Source organism: Ovis aries, chromosome 18 (assembly GCF_016772045.2).
Source record: "Ovis aries strain OAR_USU_Benz2616 breed Rambouillet chromosome 18, ARS-UI_Ramb_v3.0, whole genome shotgun sequence".
Classification (NCBI taxonomy): Eukaryota; Metazoa; Chordata; class Mammalia; order Artiodactyla; family Bovidae; genus Ovis; species Ovis aries.
Window position 1 is genome coordinate 54,650,855 of NC_056071.1, and position 25,343 is coordinate 54,676,197.

At 39.3% G+C, this 25,343-nt stretch overlaps 1 protein-coding gene across 5 annotated transcripts in view; it reads left to right on the top strand.

The window, feature by feature from the left end:
* CPSF2 (cleavage and polyadenylation specific factor 2) overlaps positions 1-7,122 on the top strand; it is a 34,328-nt gene extending 27,206 nt beyond the window's left edge. For all 5 annotated transcript variants that reach the window (XM_042235386.2, XM_042235384.2, XM_042235385.2 and 2 more), the window contains 5 exons: positions 297-449; positions 1,144-1,369; positions 1,781-2,080; positions 3,263-3,397; positions 3,788-7,122. In XM_042235386.2, coding sequence (XP_042091320.1) covers positions 297-449; positions 1,144-1,369; positions 1,781-2,080; positions 3,263-3,397; positions 3,788-3,880 — 907 coding nt within the window. In that variant the 3' untranslated portion in view covers positions 3,881-7,122. The remainder of the gene's footprint in view (positions 1-296; positions 450-1,143; positions 1,370-1,780; positions 2,081-3,262; positions 3,398-3,787) is intronic.
* The last annotated feature ends 18,221 nt before the right edge of the window (positions 7,123-25,343 follow it).

The following is a 25,343-nucleotide window of genomic DNA, read 5'->3' on the forward strand; positions in this document are numbered from 1 at the left end:
AAAGAAGGGCCAGGTTGCAGTAGTGCTTGTAGCAGCCTCTGAGGTCTTTGAAAGCCTGTCTAGATAGGGCCTTTTCACTCCTCACATGGTGTGTTTTAAAGTGTACTTAAAGAACCTAATATATGCTGTCATTTGATTACTGAAATTGTGAAGTTGCATTGACTTTGCATCAAATGTGTATTTGAATCCTGAGATATGTGAGGAGTCTAAAAATTGTGCCATCTACTAATTAGTTGTATATATTAAATAACATTAGCTTGCTTGTTACTACTTCTAATTAGAGGCTTATTATTTAGACCAGAGGATTTCTTAGTGCCAGAACTTCAAGCTACTGAAGAAGAAAAAAGCAAATTAGAGTCTGGCCTGACAAATGGAGATGAACCCATGGATCAGGATTTATCTGATGTTCCTACTAAGTGTATTTCTACAACAGAATCTATTGAAATAAAGTAAGTGCGTTTGTTGCATTTTGCAAATAGATTACAAAGTAAAATTTTAAGTACTTGAATTATATAATTGACATTGTTTCAGAGGTTATATTTCTGAATATTCACTAGCAAGTTTGTGCTTAGTTAATTTTTTTTCTTCTTGTGATATATGGGAGTTGTTCCCTTTATTAATGACATTGGAATGCCAAAGTGAATTGGTGGTGAGGAAGGGGTTAAACTTCACATTGTACATTTATATGAAGAAGCATTCTTTCTGGTGTTTTTAGTAAGTTGAGTAGCAGGTGAACTTGTGTAATTCACAAGTTTAATTTTTCTAAGAACTTGTTTAGTAAAATAAACACCTTGACTCAATTACCTCTAGGGCACTAATATCTTAAAAACACCACTGTGTCTTAAAAATATCAATTGTGAACCTTTTTCCCCTTTCTGTTTAGTACAGTTAACAGCAGCAAATGATCATTTTGGAATATATACATTTTTAAGGTTATCAGAGAGCAGAGTGGCTTATTTGTCTAGTATCATTTAGTATACATTCTTGAGTATAGCTAAGCACTTAATAATACATGTTAACAATATAACACAGGTATATTCCTTAAATCCTCATGCTACATGTTGATACATTTCTTTCCTGATGATCAAAGCTATTAAAAACCTAATTTTAGAAAAGGAAACTTGAATAATCATCTAATTACAGAGCCAGGGTTACTTACATAGACTATGAAGGACGCTCTGATGGGGATTCCATTAAAAAAATCATCAATCAGATGAAACCACGCCAGCTAATCATTGTCCATGGACCACCAGAAGCCAGTCAGGATCTTGCAGAGTGCTGTCGTGCATTTGGTGGGAAAGATATTAAAGTATACATGCCGAAGCTGCACGAGACAGTCGACGCCACTAGTGAAACTCACATCTACCAGGTAAGCGTGCTGGCCTTCAAGCAGCAAGTCCTAAGGGGTGAGATTATTGGTGGTTTCCAACCTCAGCTCCACATCAGGAGAGCTCTGGGGGAGTCAGGGGGGTGCAGTGTTTTCGTTACATTAGAATCACTGCAGGTGGGACCCTGGCATCAGTAGAAACGAAAATTTGCCATGTGGTCCCAGTGTGCAGTCGAAGTTAAGAACCTTTACTTCGGGAAGTATACAGGGGCCCTAATGATCTTACGGGTCATTGGGTCATTACCAGTTACAGTGAAGATCAGATGAGTGAAAGATTTTTAAACTTTAATACACAGTACTAAAGTTAGAAAATTATAATAATAGGTCATATTTAATTGTCAAGTTATACTCTGTGGGCTTTATTTCTCTTTTTCCCCTTTGCATCATATCTAGGTGAGATTAAAAGATTCACTTGTCAGCTCCCTTCAGTTTTGTAAGGCAAAAGATGCTGAACTAGCTTGGATAGATGGTGTCTTAGACATGAGAGTTTCCAAAGTGGACACAGGAGTTATTTTAGAAGAAGGAGAACTAAAGGATGATGGAGAAGACTCTGAAATGCAGGTGGATGCGCCTTCAGATTCCAGTGTCATAGCGCAGCAGAAGGCCATGAAAAGTCTTTTTGGAGACGATGAGAAAGAAACAGGTGAAGAAAGCGAGATCATTCCTACTCTGGAACCTTTACCACCTCATGAGGTAAAAAAGCACGTGGTGCTTCTCCTCTCTCCCTTAATTTACCCTTTGAATTTTCCTTCTATGTTTTGAACCATTTAAAATGTGTTATATGTAGACTTATTTTGAAGTTTTTAAAAAAAATTACTAAAGATAATGTCCCTGTGCTTGTGCGTGTGTGTCCTCTATGGCAAGAGAATAACGATAGTTGAGAACCCTTCAGCCAATCTTCCTTCTAAGACATGTAATTGTTCTGTGATTTGTTTTTTCCAGAATAGATTTTTAAATGTTAAGTTTGATGATTGGGAGGGTCCCCTATCTACTTCTATTATAGTTAGGAGATTTATAATTCCATTTTTCTATGTTGCCTATTCAGTTGAACCACTTTTGTTTTTGATATAGTTAGAAATGTTTTATTTAGTAGAGATATAGTTTTAGCTTGGTATTTTGTTTACGTGTTCTCAAGAGATATCTAGTTAACTGACAGAGCTGTAAGATAGTTTAACATACGATAATGTTCAAAGCACATCAAGAGAGTCTTACACGACTCTCTTGGACAGTCTTGTCCAGTTGTCTTTAGCCCTTCTATGCAATAAGGAATGAAGAGATGGCCTCTTTCATCAGATCCCCTTTGAGCACAACTCTTGAAATTACAGGAAGGAATTAGGAACTTTTCTCTCTGCGCCAAAGCTGGCACTCTCCAAAACAACTTCAAAGTAACGGCATTACATTGAACCATTTGCCTTTCTGATTCTAAAACCCACGGTGTCCACCGCATTCACAGTGAGGCGGGAAGGACAGTGGAAGCGGGATCAGGGACAATTATCCTCTGAACCATATACAAAGGACTGGGATCTGGAAAATGAAATTTCAGTTCAGTTCTGCCTACTGGCACTCTCGTTGACCCCCTTCGGCAAGTGGGTGAGTGAAGAGCATAACATTATCAAACGTCTTTCTGTTATTATGAGGCATGACTAATAAACTTAATTGTGAAACATTCAGAAAATGTGAAGGGCTTTGTAATGTTAAATAAGGAGGTAAAACTCAGAATAACAACTGGGAATGTGATTTACAGACTAGAAATGATCTGTCAAAGGAATTCAGGGGATAATAGAAATTATCTTTGAGATCATGTGTTACTTCCCTTTATTCAGTACAACTCGGTGTCTGTTTGAAATTCTTCTTTCCCCTCTAACCTTACCTCAGGTTCCTGGACATCAGTCAGTTTTTATGAATGAACCAAGACTGTCAGACTTCAAACAAGTTCTTTTACGGGAGGGGATCCAAGCTGAATTCGTAGGAGGTGTGCTCGTTTGCAACAATCAAGTGGCAGTCCGCAGAGTAAGTGTGTTTTCAGTAAGGAAGGACCGAGTGGACAAATGCTTCCGGTATTTTGTCATTTTGAATTCTGTAATTCTTGATTGAGTTACTTTTACAAACTGGAGATCAGTAAATTAAATTTCTAGTGATGACCTTGAAGGCTTTTAAAAGGGACTGTCAAAGATGTGATATATAATTTTGTTGTAGATTTTTATTATTTGAATCCTCTGACATTTATATGTCTATGTAAAATTCATGACTGGAATATTATGTTCATGTTCTGTGAATCAGAACAATCACTTCCTAATCAATCATAAAGTAACCTAGTTAATATGTTTTGGTTATCATGTCTGCATATTAATGGATAGAAAATGTACTAAAGAACTTTTTTTTTTTCTACTTGGTTTCTAGACGGAAACTGGACGCATTGGATTAGAAGGCTGCCTTTGTCAAGATTTTTATAGGATAAGAGACCTTTTATATGAACAGTATGCCATTGTGTAAAGGACATGATGTCAAAAAGTATCTGTTTGACCTTTCTAAGAAAAAAGGATTTTTATTCTAAGCTTTTGCTTTTTTGTTTTGTAACATATAAAAAGAATCTGCCAGAAAAACTTAACATGCATTTGATTTTTAAAAATGTAAATAGAAACCATATTGCTGATGCTCAAATGAGCATGCTGCCTTTTGGCTTTCAGAGTATCAGAGATCCTTACAAGTGCACAGGCCTTGGAGTTGAAGGTAACTGGCTTCCTTTACAGACCTCTTATTTTAGAAGGGCTTTTACTTGAATTAAAACAATGCAGCTTCGCAAACCTGTTCATGGCCTTAGAGAAGCATGTTTGCATGAATTCTTGCAAACTGTTTCTTATATTTTCTGGAATGAAAAATTGCTATAAAAAAAACCAAACTGAGAGCACAGTTTTTTGAGGCCTATGTATTTAAAAAAACAGAAAAGCCAAGAGTATGTGCTGTAACTCTTGAATTCCTGTATGCAGTTTCCTTCACATGGAGCCTCTCTTCTCCGTGGCATCTTTCCCAGTGATTCACTCTTCCCTGAGATGGGATACATTTTGTTCAGAAGTCAGTTTTTATTTCCTCCATTTCTTATTTTATCAAGATTTTGTTCCTGTTATTGTTGTTCAATTTGAATTATAACACTGTCATTTGGTTATATATAATTGAAAAAAACTCCTAGTCTTAAAGTTTAAACACATAACTCACAGCTTGGTTACTTTATTGGAGACTGTTCAGTGCTTTGCTTTCAGAGGAACAAATGTTGAACTTTACATTTTTATAAGGTAACAGTATAATTAAGAGTTGTAAATGTGTTCATCTCTTAGGTTTGCTTTCTCCTAAGGTTGCCCAAACAGTGGTTGAATTTTATACATATTGCTACAGAAATAATACTGAAGTTGTACAAGACCATCCTTCCTATGTTCATGTCTTTCTTGGGGCCAGCAGCCTCGATACAGTGTAAACCACTTGTGTTTAAGAGTAAAAACAGTACATGCAATTTGCATTGAACTTACAAATGAAAATCATGTCACCCTGTTGTAATTTGTTGGTGCTTTTTTTAGAATGTAGCTTAATCATGACAGACCCTTCTTAATTATTTAACCCCTCCTTTCTCTACACTTTAGCATTTTTAGAAGAATCAGTCTTCTTGTTTAACTTATATGGAACTATGCATAGTACAACCTAGTGATATCATACAAGAACTCTTTTCAAATGCTTACAGAGCTCTTACTGTGAGTTAGATTGCTGATGCAAAGTTTACAGCCTTCTGGTACTGAAAACCAGATATACAAAACAATATTGCAGGTAATGAAGATAAAGGGTATGTCTTTTTTGTAGAGCTTTGAAAAAAAATCACTTCAGCTCTTACTGCTGAATAGAGTAAGCCTAGAATTCTATTTATATTCCAGGGAAAAGAAAGTCTGCACTTGTTTGATGGCTTAAAGCATCAGGTTATACATATTACATTGCAGTACTGATATTGAAAAATCATTTCTTGCTTTGTCTTCCTATTGTCCTATGAAGAGGAATTGAAGATTGCTGTGCTAACTAATGTCAGTGTAGGAGCAATGGTTTTCATCTGTTTCTAGATGACAATATTACTGAAATATCTAAAGTGAAGATATTTGTTTAGTCTCAGTTGCATAAGAAAAATGTACATTTTAAAAAGGACTCTGAGATAAATCATGAGCTCAGAGGAACTTTAGATTATTATTTTTCAGAAGCAAACTAAATACAGTGGACCATCAGTTGATATCTATAAATAATTTGGTTAAAAAGAAATTTTATTCTGTGATTTGTGTCAGTGGGATTATAAATGTCAAATATTACAGATTTTTTAAAAAAATTCTCATGAACCAGTAGGTGGCCTGAAGCAGAAGTGAGGAAATCAGTTTTCTAAGGAGGGCCTTTGCCTTTAAAAAATTTTTTTAGATACAATTCACATATCTTTAAAATTCACTCTTTTAAGTTACATTCATTGGGGGTTTTTTTAGTATATTTACAAAATTGTGCAACCATTACCACTGTCTAATTCCAGAGCACTTCATCACCCCAAAAAGAAACGTCATATTCATTAGCAGGCACTCCCCATTCTCACTTCTCAACTCTGGGTAACCATTAATCTGTTTTCTGTCTTTATGAGTTTACTTATTCTTGATAGTTCAAAAAAATGGACTCATACCGTGTGTGGCCTTTTGGGTCTGACTCTTCACTTGGCGTAACTTTGAGGATTCATCAGTGGTGTAGCATGTATCAGTATTCTTTTTGTGGCTGAGTAATACTCCATGTGGACGCACCACATTTTGTTTTAGTCCATTCATCCGTTGAGAGGCATTTGGTTTGTTTCCACTTTTTGGCTATAATGAATAATGCTGCTCTGAATGAATATTTGTGTACAAGTTCTTGTATGGGCATGTGTTTTCAATCTAGAGAGGCATATACCTAAAAGTAGAATGGCTAGATCTTACGGTAGCTCTGTGTAACCTTTCGAAAAATTGCCAGACCGTTTTCCAAAGTGGCTGCACCATTTTCCATTCCTGCCAGCAATGTATTTGGATTCCAGTTTCTCCATGACCTTGGCAGCACTGATGAACCATTATCTTACTTTAGCTATTTTAGTGTGTATGAAGAGGTATCTCATTATGGTTTTGATTTCCATTTCTCTAATGACTGATGGTTTTGAGCTTCTTTCTTGTACTTATTGGCCATTTGTATATCTTCTACAGGTAAGTATCTGTTCAGATCCTTTGCCTATTTTTAAATTGGGTTATTTATCTTTTTATTGTTAAAGAGTTTTTTTTTATTTTTCTTAATGTTTTCTGGATACTAAATCCTTAACATATGTGACTTGCAAATATTTTTTCCCATTTGTAGACATTTTTTCCCCTCTCTTGATGGTGTCCTTCAAGACACAAAACTTTTAAATTTTGGTGAAGTCTAATTTATCTTTTACTTTTTAGTTCCTTGTACTATTAGTGTCGTATCTTAGAAAGCCATTGCGTCATCCATTGTCACAAAAATGTATGCCTATTTCTTTCCTAAGAGTTTTGTGGTTAAATATATTTCTTATATTTAAGTCTTTGATTCATTTTGAGTTAATTTTTATATGTGATGTGAGGTAAGGGTCTGATTTCATTCTTTTGCACTTGAATATCCAGTAGTGCTGGCATCATTTGTTGAAAGACTATTTCCTCATTAAATTTTATTGCCACTTTTGTTGGAAATCAGTTGCTCGCGAATGTATGACTTTCTTCCTAGAGTCTTAGTTCTGTTTCACTGATCTGTTCATCTACCCACATCTATCTGTATGCCTATACCACATTGTTTGGAATACTGTAACTGTATCAAGTTTTTAAGTCAGCAAGTGTACATCCTCCAACCTTTTTCAAGATTATTTAGACTATTCTGGTTCCCTAGCATTTTCATATGGATTTTAGAATCAGCTTATCAATCTCTGTAAAAAAAAGCCCTCTCACTTTTAATAGGGAAAAAAGGTAGTTAGAATTTGTAACTTAAAATCTTAGAACATTAAGGCTGAGCGGGACTATAGAATTCATCTAGTTTGACACACTTATTTCAGTGTTGAATGAATGGGCCTGTGGAAGGGAAGGGATTTGCTTAAGATAGGTAGCTAGTCAGAGACAGAGGTGGAATTGGAACCTAGCCTTCATAGAGTTCATTCATTTGATACTAAATTAATCTAGAATCCTTATAGAATCCACGAATTCAATACTAAAATAAATATGTTGAACTAGATGAATTCTGCAGTCTGAGATTTTAAGCTGTAAATTTCAACTACGATTTTTCCTGCACTGCTGTACTACTCTGGTTCCTTAGTTATAGTCACTTTGTTTAGGGTGAATATATTCACTTTATCTGCTGTAAGAACAGCATGAACAGTACCTGCTCAGAGAGGACTGCTTCCATCCTGTGTGATGGCCAGTAAAGGTGGGGCGGGGAGGTGGGGGGGTGCAGACAGGGTGGGGACAGAAAGGGTAAATGTCACATCCTGTACTTTCCTTTGATTTTAAGGTTCTAGAGGTTTACATAAAATAAGGTTTATTGTCCTTTAAATATTGATGAACACATTACCACTTAAGTCAAAGGGTGTAAATAGTGGTTGGTGATTGAGAGATCGATTGTGTTTGCTTGTTTATTTGGGTGGTGGTTGCTCCCCACCACCCCAACCCCTTGTTTATCCAGCCATGTGGCATCTACAGAGTGGATGGGATATGTGACGATACATGGAACTAGAGAAGGAACATTCAGATCTGCTGCCTGGGTGAGCATCAAGGGGAGGTTTTTCTCTTTCTTGTGCTTTTTCTCTCTCTCTAACCACCTTAATTGTGTTTATGAGAAAATACCCCAGATTGTCAAAATAAAAATGGAGGACTTTGCTGAAAGTGAGGGTATCTTTGTTTCTCTCTCCCATCCATCTCTCTGCCCACCTCCCCTACCCCACACACATACCCACACAGCTCTAGTGTTTTGGTGCTTTTTCCTTCATTACTCAAGTCCATTTCATTTCAGTTCGTGAAGTTAAAATGTGATTTCGAGGAGCAAAACAGTAGAAGTTTGGAGAGTTTTGCATCTTTCCTCACTGTTGAAGAGAACCGCAAGTGTGTGTGCTTCTTTTGTGAAATTGTTACTGATTCCGTGGATCCTACTCAAACTTGATACTGACTGATAATTTCAAGTGGAGAATACACAAAGGATTCATAAGGATGTACTATATCACTTTCTGAATTTATTTTTAATGTTCAGTATCCAATTTATCATATGTATTTCCTTTTTTCCTCCCTTGACACAATTGTAATTTTTTTTGAAAGTGAAAGTCCCTCAGTCTTGTCCAACTCTTTGGGACCCTATGGATTGTAGCCTGCCAGGCTCCTCTGTCCATGAGACTCTCCAGGCAAGAGTACTAGAGTGGGTTGCCATGCTCTCCTCCAGGGGAATCTTCCCGACCCAGGGATCGAACCTGCCGTCTCTTACATCTCTCCTGCTTTGGCAGGCAGGTTCTTTACCCCTAGCAAAAGGCAGTATTAATTGTTCATTGGAAACTAGTGAAGGCTTGAAACAAATCTCTCTGGGAAGCTGTTTTTATTCTAAGGGTGCTGCTGCTGTCCTTATTTATTTTGGGACCTCTCATTTCTCTTCAGATTCGTGTACCAAGCTTATGAGAAATGTAATTTATTTCAGAAACACACTGTGGCCTTGGCCCAACATGCCATTACCATTTGACTCTAAATGATTCCCCCCACCCCCGCAAATATTTAAAAACTTTTCTTTTATAGACAGACATTTGCTATCATAGAAGATTTTTTATATTAAAGAGTTATCTGTTAAATACCAAATTATAATTGAAATAAAAGTGAAATATACCACAAATCATAAAGATACTTATGGTTTGGGTTAAATTTCATACTTAAGTATCAAAGGATATATGTCTCTGATGAGATTATGGAAATCCTGTTATAAGAAAAATATTACTTGAACCTAGATGTACAGGATTTAAATTCTCAAGGTTTCTCAATATCTCCCATATGTAGTTTTTCTTAAGGAGACAGACATATTGTAGGAAGAAAGAAGTATGTCTAATGAGAAAGATTCAGTTCAGTTCAGTTCCGTCGCTCAGTTGTGTCCGACTCTTTGCGACCCCATGGACTGCAGCACATCCGGCCTCCCTGTCTATCACCAACTCCCGGAGTTGACTCAAACTCATGCCCATCGAGTCGGTGATGCCATCCAACCATCTCATCCTCTGTGGTCCCCTTCTCCTCCTGCCCTCAATCTTTCCCAGCATCAGGGTCTTTTCAAATGAGACAGCTCTTCACATCACATGGCCAAAATATTGGAGTTTCAGCTTCAACATCAGTCCTTCCGATGAACATTCAGGACTGATTACCTTTAGGATGGACTGGTTGGATCTCCTTGCAGTCCAAGGGACTCTCAAGAGTCTTCTCCAACACCACAGTTCAAAAGCATCAATTCTTCGGCTCTCAGCTTTCTTTATAGTCCAACTCTCACATCCATACATGACCACTGGAAAAACCATAGCTTTGACTAGACAGACGGACCTTTGTTGGCAAAGGAATGTCTTTGCTTTTTAATATGCTGTCTAGGTTGATCATAACATTCCTTCCAAGGAGTAAGAGTCTTTTAATTTCATGGCTATAATCACCATCTGCAGTGATTTTGGAGCCCCCAAAGATAGTCTGACACTGTTTCCCCATCTATTCACCATGAAGTGATGGGACCAGATGCCATGATCTTTGTTTTCTGAATGTTGAGCTTTAAGCCAAATTTTTCACTCTCCACTTTCATTTTCATCAAGAGTCTCTTTAGTTCTTCACTTTCTGCCATAAGGGTGGTGTCATCTGCATATCTGAGGTTATTGATATTTCTCCCAGCAATCTTGATTCCAGCTTGTGCTTCATCCAGCCCAGCGTTTCTCATGATGTACTCTGCATATAAGTTAAATAAGCAGAGTGACAATATACAGCCTTGATGTACTCCTTTTCCTATTTGGAACCAGTCTGTTGTTCCATGTCCAGTTCTAACTGTTGCTTCCTGACCTGCATACAGGTTTCTCAAGAGGCAGGTCAGGTGGTCTGGTATTCCCATCTCTTTCAGAATTTTCCACAGTTTATTGTGATCCACACAGTCGAAGACTTTGGCATAGTCAATAAAGCAGAAATAGATGTTTTTCTGGAACTCTCTTGCTTTTTTAGTGATCCAGAGGATGTTGGCAATTTGAAAGATTCGGAACATTGTGCATTTTTAACTGTTAAGCAGAATCTTATATCTACATTATTGCCCATTAAGAAAAGCTTCCTTCACATTTATTTCAACTATTCTTTTGAATAGTTTTACTCCTTAAGCAGAGATTTTTGTAGTATAAAAACCAGAGTAATAAATTCCCAATAGGTCAAAGACCACTTGTGTGTGTCTTATTTTTTCACTTATTATTTTGAAATAATTTTAAGCTGACAGAAAAATTACAGATAGTTAAAAAGATCCTTTATAGCCTTCTGCTAGTATCCCCTGTTAACATTTTTGCCATATTTATTTATCTTTCTATGTGCACACACACACATATGTAGAGTTGTTCAGTTGTGTCTGACTCTGCAACCCCATGGACTGCAGCACACCAGGCTTCCCTGTCCATCACTATCTCCCAGCAATTGCTCAAACTCATGTCCATCGAGTCGGTGATGCCATCTCATCCGCTATTGCCCCCTTCTGCCTTCTGTTTCCCAGCATCAGTCTTTTTCTAATGAGTCAGCTGTTTGCACCTGGTGGCCAAAGTATTGGAGTTTTGACGTCAGCATCAGTCGTTCCAGTGAGTATTCTGGATTGATTTCCTTTAGGATTGACTGGTTTGATTTCCTTGCGGTCCAAGGGACAGACTCTCAAGAGTCTTCTCCAATGCCACAGTTCAAAAACATCAATTTTTTGATGCTCAGCCTTCTTTATGGTCCAACTGTCACATCCCTACATGACTAGTGGAAAACCCCACACATATATACTATTTTTTGAACTGCTTGATAGTAAGTCTTTTTCCTTTAAAGCAAGGACTCTTCTACCTAACTACAGTACTTCAAATCAAAGTCAGGAAAATAATATTGATAAAATCCTACCATTTAATCCGCAAACCCCATTCACATGTCACGAATTGGTCCATAGTGTCTTTGTAATAATCCTTTCCTTTATGGTCTAGGGAGAAGGAAATGGCAATCCACTCCAGTGTTCTTGCCTGGAGAATCCCAGGGACGGGGGAGCCTGGTGGGCTGCCATCTATGGGGTCGCACAGAGTCGAACACGACTGAAGCGACTTAGCTTAGATTAGCTGATGATCTAGGGCCCCGTCCAGGATGATGCATGTGTTTAGCTATGTTTTCCCTTCAGTCTTCCTCAAATCTGGAGGACTTCCTCAGTTTTTCCTTTCCATAAATTTGTTTTGTTTTATGACCTTGACATATCTGAGGAGTGCTGGTCAGTTGCTTTGTAAATAGCCCTTCCTTTGAATTTGATGTTTCCTCATGACTAGATTCAGGTTACAGGTTTTTGACAGGAATACCAGAGAAGTAAATGAGGCCGTGTTCTCTGTACAACATAAGAAAGCTCATAAGAGTCCATTTTTCCCATTACTGGTGATGTTAATTTTTCACAGTTGGTTATGTTTCCAAGGTTTCTCCACAGTCAGTATTTTGTGGGGAGCTACTTTGAGACTATGTCAATATCATGTTCTTTATAAATATTTATCCTCTAGCTTTAGCATCTATGGATGATTCTTATCTGAATAAGTTCTTGCCAAAATGGTGATTTTCTAATTAAACTGTGGCTTCTGTATTTACTTGGCATTCTAGTGTAAGCACTTTCTCTTCACCTCCATTTGTTTATTCTTTGTTTATGTCATTGTGGAACATGGATTCTGTTTTGTAATCTATAAATGATCGTGATTCATTTTGATTCTACACAGTGCTGTCACTAATTTTCAAGCTTGCTTTTGTGCTCTTTTGACATAGTCTCGGGTTCTTTTTTGTTGTTGTTGTTAATTGTGGTTAAAAACCATTAAATTCACCATGTTAACCTTTTTTAAGTGTTCAGGTCCAGTAGTGTTGAGTGCATTCACGTGATTGTGCAGCAGACAGTGACCATCTTCATCCTGCAGCGCTGAAACTCTGTACCCACTGAACACTAATTTCGTTTCCTGCCTCCCCCTGCCGATCCCCCAGCCTTTGGTCATCACTTCCCTACTTTCAGTTTCTATGATTTTGATTGCTCTAGGTACTTAATGAGTGGAACCATACGGTATTTATCCTTTTGTCCTTATTAAACTTAGCATACTATCCTCAAGTTTCATCCATGTAGCATGTGGCAGGATTTCCATCCTTTTCAAGGCTGCATAATATTTCATTGTATGGCTTCACTGCGTGTTCTTCTTTCATTCGTGTATCTTTGAACACTGGGTTGCTTCCACCACTGGGTTCTTGTGAATCATGCTGGCGTGAACGTGAGTATACAGATACCTCTTTTGAGATCCAGCTTTCAAGTCTTGGATATATACCCAGGGAGGTTGCTGGGTCACATGGTAATCGTGTTTCTATACTTACTTCCTTAATGGCTGCACATCCCCCTTGTTCTTTGAGCACTTTATTACTTTGAGTCACCACAAGATGTTTCAGGCTCCATCTTGAATTTTCATTACTCCAGTCCTGGCATCAGCCGTTCTTCCGGAGTCCTGGTTCACTCTCGGGGAGAACGTCATTTAAAGCCAAGATTTGGGCGCTGTGTTGTATGCATTATCACGGTGCCATCACTCCTGCCAAATCCTCTCAGTGGACAGTTAGGAAATACCTCCGTCTCTGCTTGTTTCCTCATCATCCATCTCGCTGTGTTAAAAACCGCAAGTTCACACTGATCTACGTCCAGGTCCACTTCTACTCCGCAAGATTCAGTCTAGCTTTCCCTCTCTCTCCACCTCCTTTGTGCTCAGTCGCTTCAGGTGTGTTTGACTCTTTGTGACCCCAGGGACTGTAGCCTGCCAGGCTCCTCTGTCCATGGAGTTCTCCAGGCAAGAAGATTGGACTGGGTTGCCATTCCCTTCTCCAGAGGATCTTCCTGACTGAGGGATCGAACCCAGGTCTCCCGTGTTGCAGGAGGATTCTTTATCATCTGAGCCACCAGGGAAGCCCAAGAATACTGGAGTGGGTAGCCCATCCCTTCTCTAGGGGATCTTCCTGACCCGGCAATCGAACCAGGGTCTCCGGCATTGCAGGTGGATTCTTTACCAGCTAAGCTGTCAGGGAAGCCCTAATCTTCAGTACAGTCACTTACTTGTTCACGTCCCTGTGATTAATCAGTTTTTGACCACACAGCTGGCTGCTTTGCTCGAAGCCCCCTGCACACGGCTGTCACAGCGAGGGGGATTCTTTCCATTCCTCGATCCGTGGCAGCCCCTGCCAGCTGAACCCCGTTGGCAGTGCCTCAACTGGTGTTCTGTCCCGGTTCACGTGATGGTCCAGCAATGGTGAAACGGCTGTTTCCAAAGGTTTCTACTTTGCACGGAACTTGGATAGTCTTTGGGTATTTGTCTTGGTTATTTTGCTGTCCTCATTATTTTCTAGGGTTAAGTCAAGTCAAAGTAATGATCACTGTGGAGTGGGGTTAGTGGAGAATATGAAAACAAAGAAGGCGGAAACCCAGTCTCAAGGGAGTAACAGGTATGGCAGGAGGATACACACAGTGGTGATCACCATCCAAAGTGCCGTCTGATCTAAACACAGCAGTGAAAGATCTTAAGTTCTGCGTTAATATTATTTTATAACTGTCCTTGCAAAAATCTTTGCCTGTCAGTTCATCATTCAGATCATCCACCCCCTTAACTCTTAAGCTTTAGGAGTGTCAGGACCAAGTTCACCCTATTGAGTGCTGAGATGTTCTTTTATTAAACAGTCAGTTATCCTTCCTTAATAGTTTGGAGTGGGAGGAATTATATCATGCCCCTGGACGAGTGATTTCTTAGTAAGTTCAAGATGAAGTCCAACAGTTATATAACAAATGTGGGAACCTGTATAATACTTATGAGAACTTAATCCTACCCATGGAAAATGGAGATTATGGCCATAATTATTTCCATATTAGAGATTTGGTTCACCTAATGGGAATCATTGCTCAAGTGCTATTTCACTAAAAATAATAACAACTGAGCCCCCACCTAGTAGCTGACACTCAATATTTTCTTTGTACCAAGTACTGTACCAAGTATTGGGTTGGCCAAAAAGTTCGTTTGGGTTTTGCTGTAAGATGTTATGGGAGAGAGAGGGAAAGATGGCGGAGGAATAGGACGGGAAGATCACGTTCTCCCTCACAAATTCCTCAAAAGAACATTTCAACGCCGAGCAAACTCCGCAAAACAACTTCTGTAGGCTGGCAGAGGACATCAGGCAACCAGAAAAGCAGACCATTGTCTTCAAAATCAGGTAGGAAAAAATATAAAAGACGAAAAAGGAGACAAAGGAGGTGGGGAGGGAGCTCCGTCCCGGGAAGGGAAGCCTGTCCCGGGAAGGGAATTTTAAGAAGAGAGGTTTCCAAACACCAGGAAACACTCTCCCTGCCGAGTCTGTGGCGAGCCTTGGAAACACAGAGGGCAACATAACAGGAAGGAAAAATAGATAAATAATTAAAACCAAGAGATTACAAGCCCACCAGTAACTCCCCCAGCGGAAAAGCAGCACAGACGCCTGCATCCGCCATTGGGAAGTGGGGGCAGGGCAGGGACGCGCGGGAGGCGCGGGCTGCAGAGCTTTGTAAGAATCGGGCACGAACGCCCCACGCTCCACCAGAACGATCTAACTTGGGCTAGCAACCCAGACTGTGGGATAGCTACCACGCGAAAAGCTCGAACATAAAACACCGCCAGGACCCAGCACAGAACAAAGGACGGAACGGAAAAAGCCGGCTGCAGACCATTCCCCGCCGGGGACAGGCAGCCAGAGCCGAAAGGACTGGAAAGGGGCAATTGCAGACCCGGAGAGACTTTACTTACCTAACTGCAAGCAGGCTCCTTTGCTAAGACTTCTGGGGGTGCTGGACAGTCACAGTCTGCCTCACGGGGTGCGCCAGCGGTCCACCCAGAGAGCTGAGCAGCAGCGGCGGAAAAGGTGACAAGCCGCGGCAATTGCGCTCGCCAAACTCCTGCGCTACTCGGACCTGGGAAGGGCACAAAGCGCAGTCCCAGCTGCATTTGTGCCTCTGAGGGCTGCCTGAGGGCCGAACCTGAGCGGCTTGGACCGGGGAAGTGCACGCAGCCTAGGGCCGGCCCCAGACGGTTCCCGGCTGAGCATCGTAGAGCCGGAGCGGTTTGTGCGCCGCGAGAAAGGACAGGTCAAGCGGGGCAGAGATACTGTGTACACACGACAGTGCTATTTGTTTGCAGCATCCCCCCTCCCCACAGCGCGACTGAACTAGTGAGCCTAAAAACCAGCAAACAGAAGAAGTTAAACAGAGGGAACCACCTTGGAAGTGAGCCCACACGGCCCATAACATCAGAGAAGAGCCAGATATATTTTTAATTTTTAATATTTTTAAAATCATTCTTTTTTTTTTGCCTTTTGCATTTTTTTCTTTTTTTCCGAGCTTTTTTTTAATTGTTAAATCTTCTATTTCTCCTCTAATTTTTATTTCTATAACCTAGTATTACTATTTAAAAAAAAAAGACTTTTTTTTTTTTTAAGGCAAACACCATATATACTCTTTGGATGGTTGTTGGTGTTTAGTTTTGTTTTGTTTTTTTGTTTGTTTGTTCTTTAATAATTCTTTTTTTTCTTTCTTCCTTTTTCCTTCTGCTTTTCTTTAATATTGTATCTTTGAAAATCCAACCTCTACTCCAGATTTTTAATCTTTGTTGTCAATTTTGTACATTTAAAAACCCAAACTTCACTACCCAAGTTTACCTGAGAGCAAGATTACTGGCTTGTCCACTCTCTCCTCCTCTGGCCTCTCCTTTTTCTCCACCAGGTGGCCTCTGTCTCTTTTCTCCCCCATCTCTTCTCTATCCAACTCTGTGAATCTCTGTGTGTTCCAGACGGTAGAGAACACCTAAGGAACTGGTTACTGGCAGGATTTGTCTCTCTCCTACTCATTCCTCTCTCTTATCCTCCTGGTCACCTCTGTCTACTTCCTCCCTCTCCTCTTCCCCGTATAACTCTGTAAATACCTCTGAGCGGTCCAGACTATAGAGCGCACATAAGGAAGTGACTACTGGCTAGCTTGCTCTCTCCTCTCTTGATCTCACCACATCTCATTCCAGTTACCTCTAACTACCCCTCCATCTTCTCTTCTCCTTGTAACTCAGTGAACCTCTCTGAGTGTCCCTCAAGGTGGAGAAACTTTTCATCTTTAACCTAGATGTTTTATCATCGGTGCTGTATAGATGGAGAAGTCTAGAGGCTACTGTGAAAATAAAACTGAAAACCAGAAGCAGGAAGCTTAAACCCAAAGCCTGAAAACATTAGAGAACTCTTGAATTCAGGGAACATTAAGCAATAGGAGCTCATCAAAAGCCTTCATACCTACACTGAAACCAAGCTCCACCCAAGGGCCAACAAGTTCCAAAACAAGACATACCACGCAAATTCTCCAGCAACACAGGAACACTCCCTGAGCCTCAATATACAGGCAGCTCAAAATTATCCCAATACCTTTGATGTCTCATAACCCATTACGGGTCACTCCACTGCACTCCAGAGAGAAGAAACCCAGCTCCACCCACCAAAACTCCAACACAAGCCTCCCTAACCAGGAAACCTTGACAAGCCACTGATAGAACCCCACCCAAAGTGAGGAAGCTCCATAATAAAGAGAACTCCACAAATTATCAGTATATAAAAAGGCCACCCCAAACGCAGCAATATAACCAAGATGAAGAGACAGAGGAATACTCAGCAGGTAAAGGAACAGGAGAGTTGCCCACCAAATCAAACAAAAGAGGAAGAAGTAGGGAATCTACCGGAGAAGGAATTCCGAATATTGATAGTGAAAATGATCCAAAATCTTGAAATCAAAATGGAAACACAGATAAATAGCCTAGAGACAAGGATTGAGAAGATGCAAGAAAGGTTTAACAAGGACCTAGAAGAAATAAAAAGAGTCAAAATATAATGAATAACACAATAAATGAGATCAGAAACACTCTGGAGGCAACAAATAGCAGAATAACAGAGGCAGAAGATAGGATTAGTGAAATAGAAGATAGAATGGTAGAAATAAATGAATCAGAGAGGAAACAAGAAAAACGAATTAAAAGAAACGAGGACAATCTCAGAGACCTCCAGGATAATATGAAACGCTCCAACATTCGAATTATAGGAGTCCCAGAAGAAGAAGACAGAAAGAAAGATCATGAGAAAATCCTTGAGGAGATAATAGTTGAAAACTTCCCTAAAATGGGGAAGGAAATAATCACCCAAGTCCAAGAAACACAGAGAGTCCCAAATAGGATAAACCCAAGGCGAAACACCCCAAGACACATATTAATCAAATTAACAAAGATCAAACACAAAGAACAAATATTAAAAGCAGCAAGGGAAAAACAACAAATAACACACAAGGGGATTCCCATAAGGATAACAGCTGATCTGTCAATAGAAACTCTTCAGGCCAGGAGGGAATGGCAAGACATACTTAAAGTGATGAAAACAATAACCTACAGCCCAGATTACTGTACCCAGCAAGGATCTCATTCAAATACGAAGGAGAAATCAAAAGCTTTACAGACAAGCAAAAGCTGAGAGAATTCAGCACCACCAAACCAGCTCTCCAACAAATTCTAAAGGATATCCTCTAGACAGGAAACACGAAAGGGTGTATAAACCCGAACCCAAAACAATAAAGTAAATGGCAACGGGATCATACTTATCAATAATTACCTTAAACGTAAATGGGTTGAACGCCCCAACCAAAAGACAAAGACTGGCCGAATGGATACAAAAACAAGACCCCTCTATATGCTGCTTACAAGAGACCCACCTCAAAACAAGGGACACATACAGACTGAAAGTGAAGGGCTGGAAAAAGATATACCACGCGAATAGAGACCAAAAGAAAGCAGGAGTGGCAATACTCATATCCGATAAAATAGACTTTAAAACAAAGGCTGTGAAAAGAGACAAAGAAGGCCACCACATAATGATCAAAGGAACAATCCAAGAAGAAGATATAACAATTATAAATATATATGCACCCAATATAGGAGCACCGCAATATGTAAGACAAATGCTAACAAGTATGAAAGGGGAAATCAACAATAACACAATAATAGTGGGAGACTTTAATACCCCACTCACACCTATGGACAGATCAACTAAACAGAAAATTAACAAAGAAACGCAAACTTTAAATGATACATTAGATCAGTTAGACCTAATTGATATCTATAGGACATTTCACCCCAAAACAACGAATTTCACCTTTTTTCAAGTGCTCATGGAACCTTCTCCAGGATAGATCACATCCTGGGCCATAAATCTAAACTTGATAAATTCAAAAAATCGAAATCATTCCAAGCATCTTTTCTGACCATAATGCATTAAGATTAGATCTCAATTACAGGAGAAAAACTATTAAAAATTCCAACATATGGAGGTTGAACAACACACTTCTGAATAACCAACAAATCACAGAAGAAATCAAAAAGAAATCAAAATATGCATAGAAACTAATGAAAATGAAAACACAACAACCCAAAACCTGTGGGACACTATAAAAGCAGTGCTAAGAGGAAAGTTCATAGCAATACAGGCATACCTCAAGAAACAAGAAAAAGTCAAATAAATAACCTAACTCTACAACTAAAGCAACTAGAAAAGGAAGAGTTGGAGAACCCCAGAGTGAGTAGAAGGAAAGAAATCTTAAAAATTAGGGCAGAAATAAATGCAAAAGAAACAAAAGAGACCATAGCAAAAATCAACAAAGCCAAAAGCTGGTTCTTTGAAAGGATAAATAAAATTGACAAACCATTAGCCAGACTCATCAAGAAGCAAAGAGAGAAAAATCAAATCAATAAAATTAGAAATGAAAATGGAGAGATCACAACAGACAACACAGAAATACAAAGGATCATAAGAGACTACTATCAGCAGTTGTATGCCAATAAAATGGACAACGTGGAAGAAATGGACAAATTCTTAGAAAGTACAATTTTCCAAAACTGAACCAGGAAGAAATCGAAAATCTTAACAGACCCATCACAAGCACGGAAATTGATACTGTAATCAGAAATCTTCCAGCAAACAAAAGCCCAGGTCCAGATGGCTTCACAGCTGAATTCTACCAAAAATTTCGAGAAGAGCTAACACCTATCCTCCTCAAACTCTTCCAGAAAATTGCAGAGGAAGGTAAACTTCCAAACTCATTCTATGAGGCCACCATCACCCTAATACCAAAACCTGACAAAGATGTCACAAAAAAAGAAAACTACAGGCCAATATCTCTGATGAACATAGATGCAAAACTCCTCAACAAAATTCTAGCAATCAGAATCCAACAACACATTAAAAAGATCATACACCATGACCAAGTGGGCTTTATCCCAGGGATGCAAGGATTCTTCAATATCCGCAAATCAATCAATGTAATTCACCACATTAACAAATTGAAAAATAAAAACCATATGATTATCTCAATAGATGCAGAGAAGGCCTTTGACAAAATTCAACATCCATTTATGATAAAAACTCTCCAGAAAGCAGGAATAGAAGGAACATACCTCAACATAATAAAAGCTATCTATGACAAACCCACAGCAAACATTATCCTCAATGGTGAAAAATTGAAAGCATTTCCCCTAAAGTCAGGAACAAGACAAGGGTGTCCACTTTCACCGCTACTATTCAACATAGTTCTGGAAGTTTTGGCCACAGCAATCAGAGCAGAAAAAGAAATAAAAGGAATCCAAATTGGAAAAGAAGAAGTAAAACTCTCACTGTTTGCAGATGACATGATCCTCTACATGGAAAACCCTAAAGACTCCACCAGAAAATTACTAGAGATCATCAATGAATATAGTAAAGTTGCAGGATATAAAATCAACACACAGAAATCCCTTGCATTCCTATACACGAATAATGAGAAAGTAGAAAAAGAAATTAAGGAAACAATTCCATTCACCATTGCAACGAAAAGAATAAAATACTTAGGAATGTATCTACCTAAAGAAACTAAAGACCTATATATAGAAAACTATAAAACACTGATGAAAGAAATCAAAGAGGACACTAATAGATGGAGAAATATACCATGTTCATGGATTGGAAGAATCAATATAGTGAAAATGAGTATACTACCCAAAGCAATTTACAAATTCAATGCAATCCCTATCAAGCTACCAGCCACATTTTCACAGAACTAGAACAAATAATTTCAAGATTTGTATGGAAATACAAAAACCTCGAATAGCCAAAGCAATCTTGAGAAAGAAGAATGGAACTGGAGGAATCAACTTGCCTGACTTCAGGCTCTACTACAAAGCCACAGTCATCAAGACAGTATGGTACTGGCACAAAGACAGACATATAGATCAATGGAACAAAATAGAAAGCCCAGAGATAAATCCACACACATATGGACACCTTATCTTTGACAAAGGAGGCAAGAATATACAATGGAGTAAAGACAATCTCTTTAACAAGTGGTGCTGGGAAAACTGGTCAACCACTTGTAAAAGAATGAAACTAGATCACTTTCTAACACCGCACACAAAAATAAACTCAAAATGGATTAAAGATCTAAATGTAAGATCAGAAACTATAAAACTCCTAGAGGAGAACATAGGCAAAACACTCTCAGACATAAATCACAGCAGGATCCTCTATGATCCACCTCCCAGAATTCTGGAAATAAAAGCAAAAATAAACAAATGGGATCTAATTAAAATTAAAAGCTTCTGCACAACAAAGGAAAATATAAGCAAGGTGAAAAGACAGCCTTCGGAATGGGAGAAAATAATAGCAAATGAAGCAACTGACAAACAACTAATCTCAAAAATATACAAGCAACTTCTGCAGCTCAACTCCAGAAAAATAAACGACCCAATCAAAAAATGGGCCAAAGAACTAAATAGACATTTCTCCAAAGAAGACATACGGATGGCTAACAAACACATGAAAAGATGCTCAACATCACTCATTATTAGAGAAATGCAAATCAAAACCACAATGAGGTACCACTTCACACCAGTCAGAATGGCTGCGATCCAAAAATCTGCAAGCAATAAATGCTGGCGAGGGTGTGGAGAAAGGGAACCCTCCTACACTGTTGGTGGGAATGCAAACTAGTACAGCCACTATGGAAAACAGTGTGGAGATTCCTTAAAAATTGCAAATAGAACTACCTTATGACCCAGCAATCCCACTGCTGGGCATACACACTGAGGAAACCAGAATTGAAAGAGACACATGTACCCCAATGTTCATCGCAGCACTGTTTATAATAGCCAGGACATGGAAACAACCTAGATGCCCATCAGCAGATGAATGGATAAGAAAGCTGTGGTACATATACACAATGGAGTATTACTCAGCCGTTAAAAAGAATTCATTTGAATCAGTTCTGATGAGATGGATGAAACTGGAGCCGATTATACAGAGTGAAGTAAGCCAGAAAGAAAAACACCAATACAGTATACTAACACATATATATGGAATTTAGGAAGATGGCAATGACGACCCTGTATGCAAGACAGGGAAAGAGACACAGATGTGTATAACGGACTTTTGGACTCAGAGGGAGAGGGAGAGGGTGGGATGATTTGGGAGAATGACATTCTAACATGTATACTATCATGTGAATTGAATCGCCAGTCTATGTCTGACGCAGGATGCAGCATGCTTGGGGCTGGTGCATGGGGATGACCCAGAAAGATGTTATGGGGAGGGAGGTGGGAGGGAGGTTCATGTTTGGGAATGCATGTAAGATTTAAAGATTTTAAATTTTAAAAAATAAAAAACTAAAAAAAAAAAATAAAAAATAAAAAGGCAGAAAAAGAAAAAAAAAAAGATGTTATGGGAAAAGCCAAATGAACATTTTGGCCAACCTGCTGCTTTGCATGCATTGCCTCATTCAATCCTAATTATCATGGGCAGAACAGATACTGTGATTAGCCCCATTTTGCAGATGTGGAAACTGAAGCTTACGGCCTGTTGTCAGCCTCCCAATTTTCACATATAATAGGTGTTACAGTGTATACTAGTTTTGACACATCATTAGAGTTCTTTAGTTTTGGGGTACCTCTTTGTGTGGATTGGGCCTGCTCCTTTAAATCTTGTTCAGTTGCTAAGTCATCTCTGACTCTTTGAAACCCCATGGACTGGAACACCAGGCCTCCCTGTCCTTCACTATCTCCTGGAATTTGCTCAAACTCATGTTCACTGAGTTGGTGATGTCATCCAACCATCTAATCCTTTGTCGCCCCCTTTTCCTTCCCTCAATCTCTTCTAGCATCAGGGTGTTTTCCAATGAATCGGCTCTTCTCATCAGGTCGCCAAAGTATTGGAGCTTCAGCTTCAGCATCAGTTCTTCTAATGAATATTCAGAGTTGATTCCCTTTAGGATTGGCTGGTTTGATCTCCTTGCTGTCCTTTAAATCTTAGCACTTCAAATATATGGGGATATATATGATGGTAGAAGTAGCATCACCTAGGGCTGCATGAGGGTTAAATGATGTGAGCCTTGAAAGCGCATGGAGTGTCTGGCACATGGTAAGCAGCTCACTACGTAATTATTTAGTGCCACTTCTACATCCATCACCTCATTCAATCTTTATTACAACCCTAAAGGCTGGGTATCACCTCATTTTCACAAAAAAGGAAACTGACTCTCGGGGATCTAAGTGGTTTATTCAAAGCCACATGGCTGATCAGTAGTGAACTGGGTGCTTCTACCACTTGATCTGTAAAAGTGCTCTAATATTTATCCTTTCAGCTTCTAGATAAGGGTCCTTTAAAGTAACTTCTAATGTATTACAGTTTACTTTAAATAACGGTGGAATTTTCACCATATGACCTAATGTAGATCAAAGACGTTTTTATCTTCAGACTTTTCTAAGACAGTTTAAATGCAGCAGATATTCTGATTTGATCAAAGTGATAATGCATTAATCTAAATACTGAATCTTTTGTCTTTACTGCTGACTTTATGCTATTCCCCATAGAATTACAGAAAAGTCTTCTCTTGGTCAAAATGAGAAAATCCACAGGCTGCTTGAGAATCTTGGAACATATTTTTCTAGAAATGCTTATATACTGATTTCAAAAAGCCATCTAACACTTTTGCATAAGATCTTTATGGATAAGACAGAGAGATGGGGGTTGGGTTAGGGTTTAGTCAAGTGGGTTTGTCCAAGGTCATTTCTAAAGGCTGGCCATTGATGGATTCATGGAGGGCTGAATTGGCAGGCTCTGTCCTTGTCTTCCCAGGTGGCCTTCCCAGGTGGCCTTCCCAGGTGGCACAGTGGTAAAGAATCCACCTGTCAGTGTAGGAGATGCCAGAAGCACCGGTTCAATCCCTGGGTGGGGAAGATCCCCTGAAGCAGGAAATGGCAACCCACTCCAGTATTCTTGCCTGAAAAATTCCGTGAACAGAGGAGTCTGGGGTGGCAAAACAGTCCATGGGGTCAAAAAGAGTCAGGTGTGACTAATCGACTAAGCACACTTGCATATCCCCATCTTACCTTACATGACATTTTCATAAATTTTCTGGTTGAGGATATTGGTATGTTAAGACAATTGCAAATGACCTGCCACTCAACAAAATAGCTCTTGAATGAAAAGACAACATTGATACCCAAAAGCATCCTGGTAAGCTTGGACTATGATAGAATCTGAGAAAATGAAATTTCATCTGTCTTTCCAAAGCAATGGCACAAATATATAACGGAGAGAAAAAGCCTAGCCTAGAATGCTAGGTTTATAAGAAAGCATTTCACTGGACAGTAAGCTGAGTATAAAGATAGCTGCCAGAAAAAGTAATGACTAAGAGCCATACTACTAATAGACTCATGGGCTTTTTAATTACTGAGACACTCTTTGAAGGAAGTGAAAGTGGAAGTGGCTCAGTTGTGTCTGACTCTCTGTGACCCCATGGACTATACAGTCCATGGGATTCTCCAGGCCAGAATACTGGAGTGGGTAGCCTTTCCCTTCTCCAGGGGATCTTCCCAACCCAGGGATCAAACCCAGGTCTCCTGCATTGCAGGCAGATTCTTTACCAGCTGAGCCACAAGGGAAGCCCAAGAATGCTGGAATAGGTGGCCCATCCCTTCTCCAGGGGATCTTCCTGACCCAGGAATTGAACCAGGGGCTCCTGCCTTGCAGGTGGATTCTTTACCAGCTGAGCTATAAAGATTCTCATAGGCCTGGTATGTCATTCTACTGCTGAAATCACACCTAGTTCAGTAAATATTTTCCCCCTTCCCCCTTTTAAACTTTCCCCTCTAATAAGTAATAAATGCACGTTATAGGAAATTTAGAGAGTTAGAGAAAAGCATAAAAAAACAAGGCCCATACTAAATGCAGTACTTTTATCATCTTGGCCCCTTTCCATCTTTCTCAACAAAATGTTTATGTAATTATGTGTACAATTTTGCATTTGTCTTCAGAGAAAAATTTCCTATGTTTGTAAACACATTTTCATGGCTGCAAATATTCCATCATATGGCTGTATCATCATTTACTTAGCTCTTCCCAGTTTTTGGATGGTTTCCAATTTTTCTCTATAATCTGAAATGCAAACAGATTTATTCATAAAGTCATGTTTCATGGTGATATTCGTACTAGCACATAATTACAAACAGCCTAAGTATCACATTTAAAGACATTGATATCTGAATGAGGCCCAGAGGAGGGTAGCTTTATATCCAGCTCTCTTTCTTTGGAGAAGCAAAATAAGT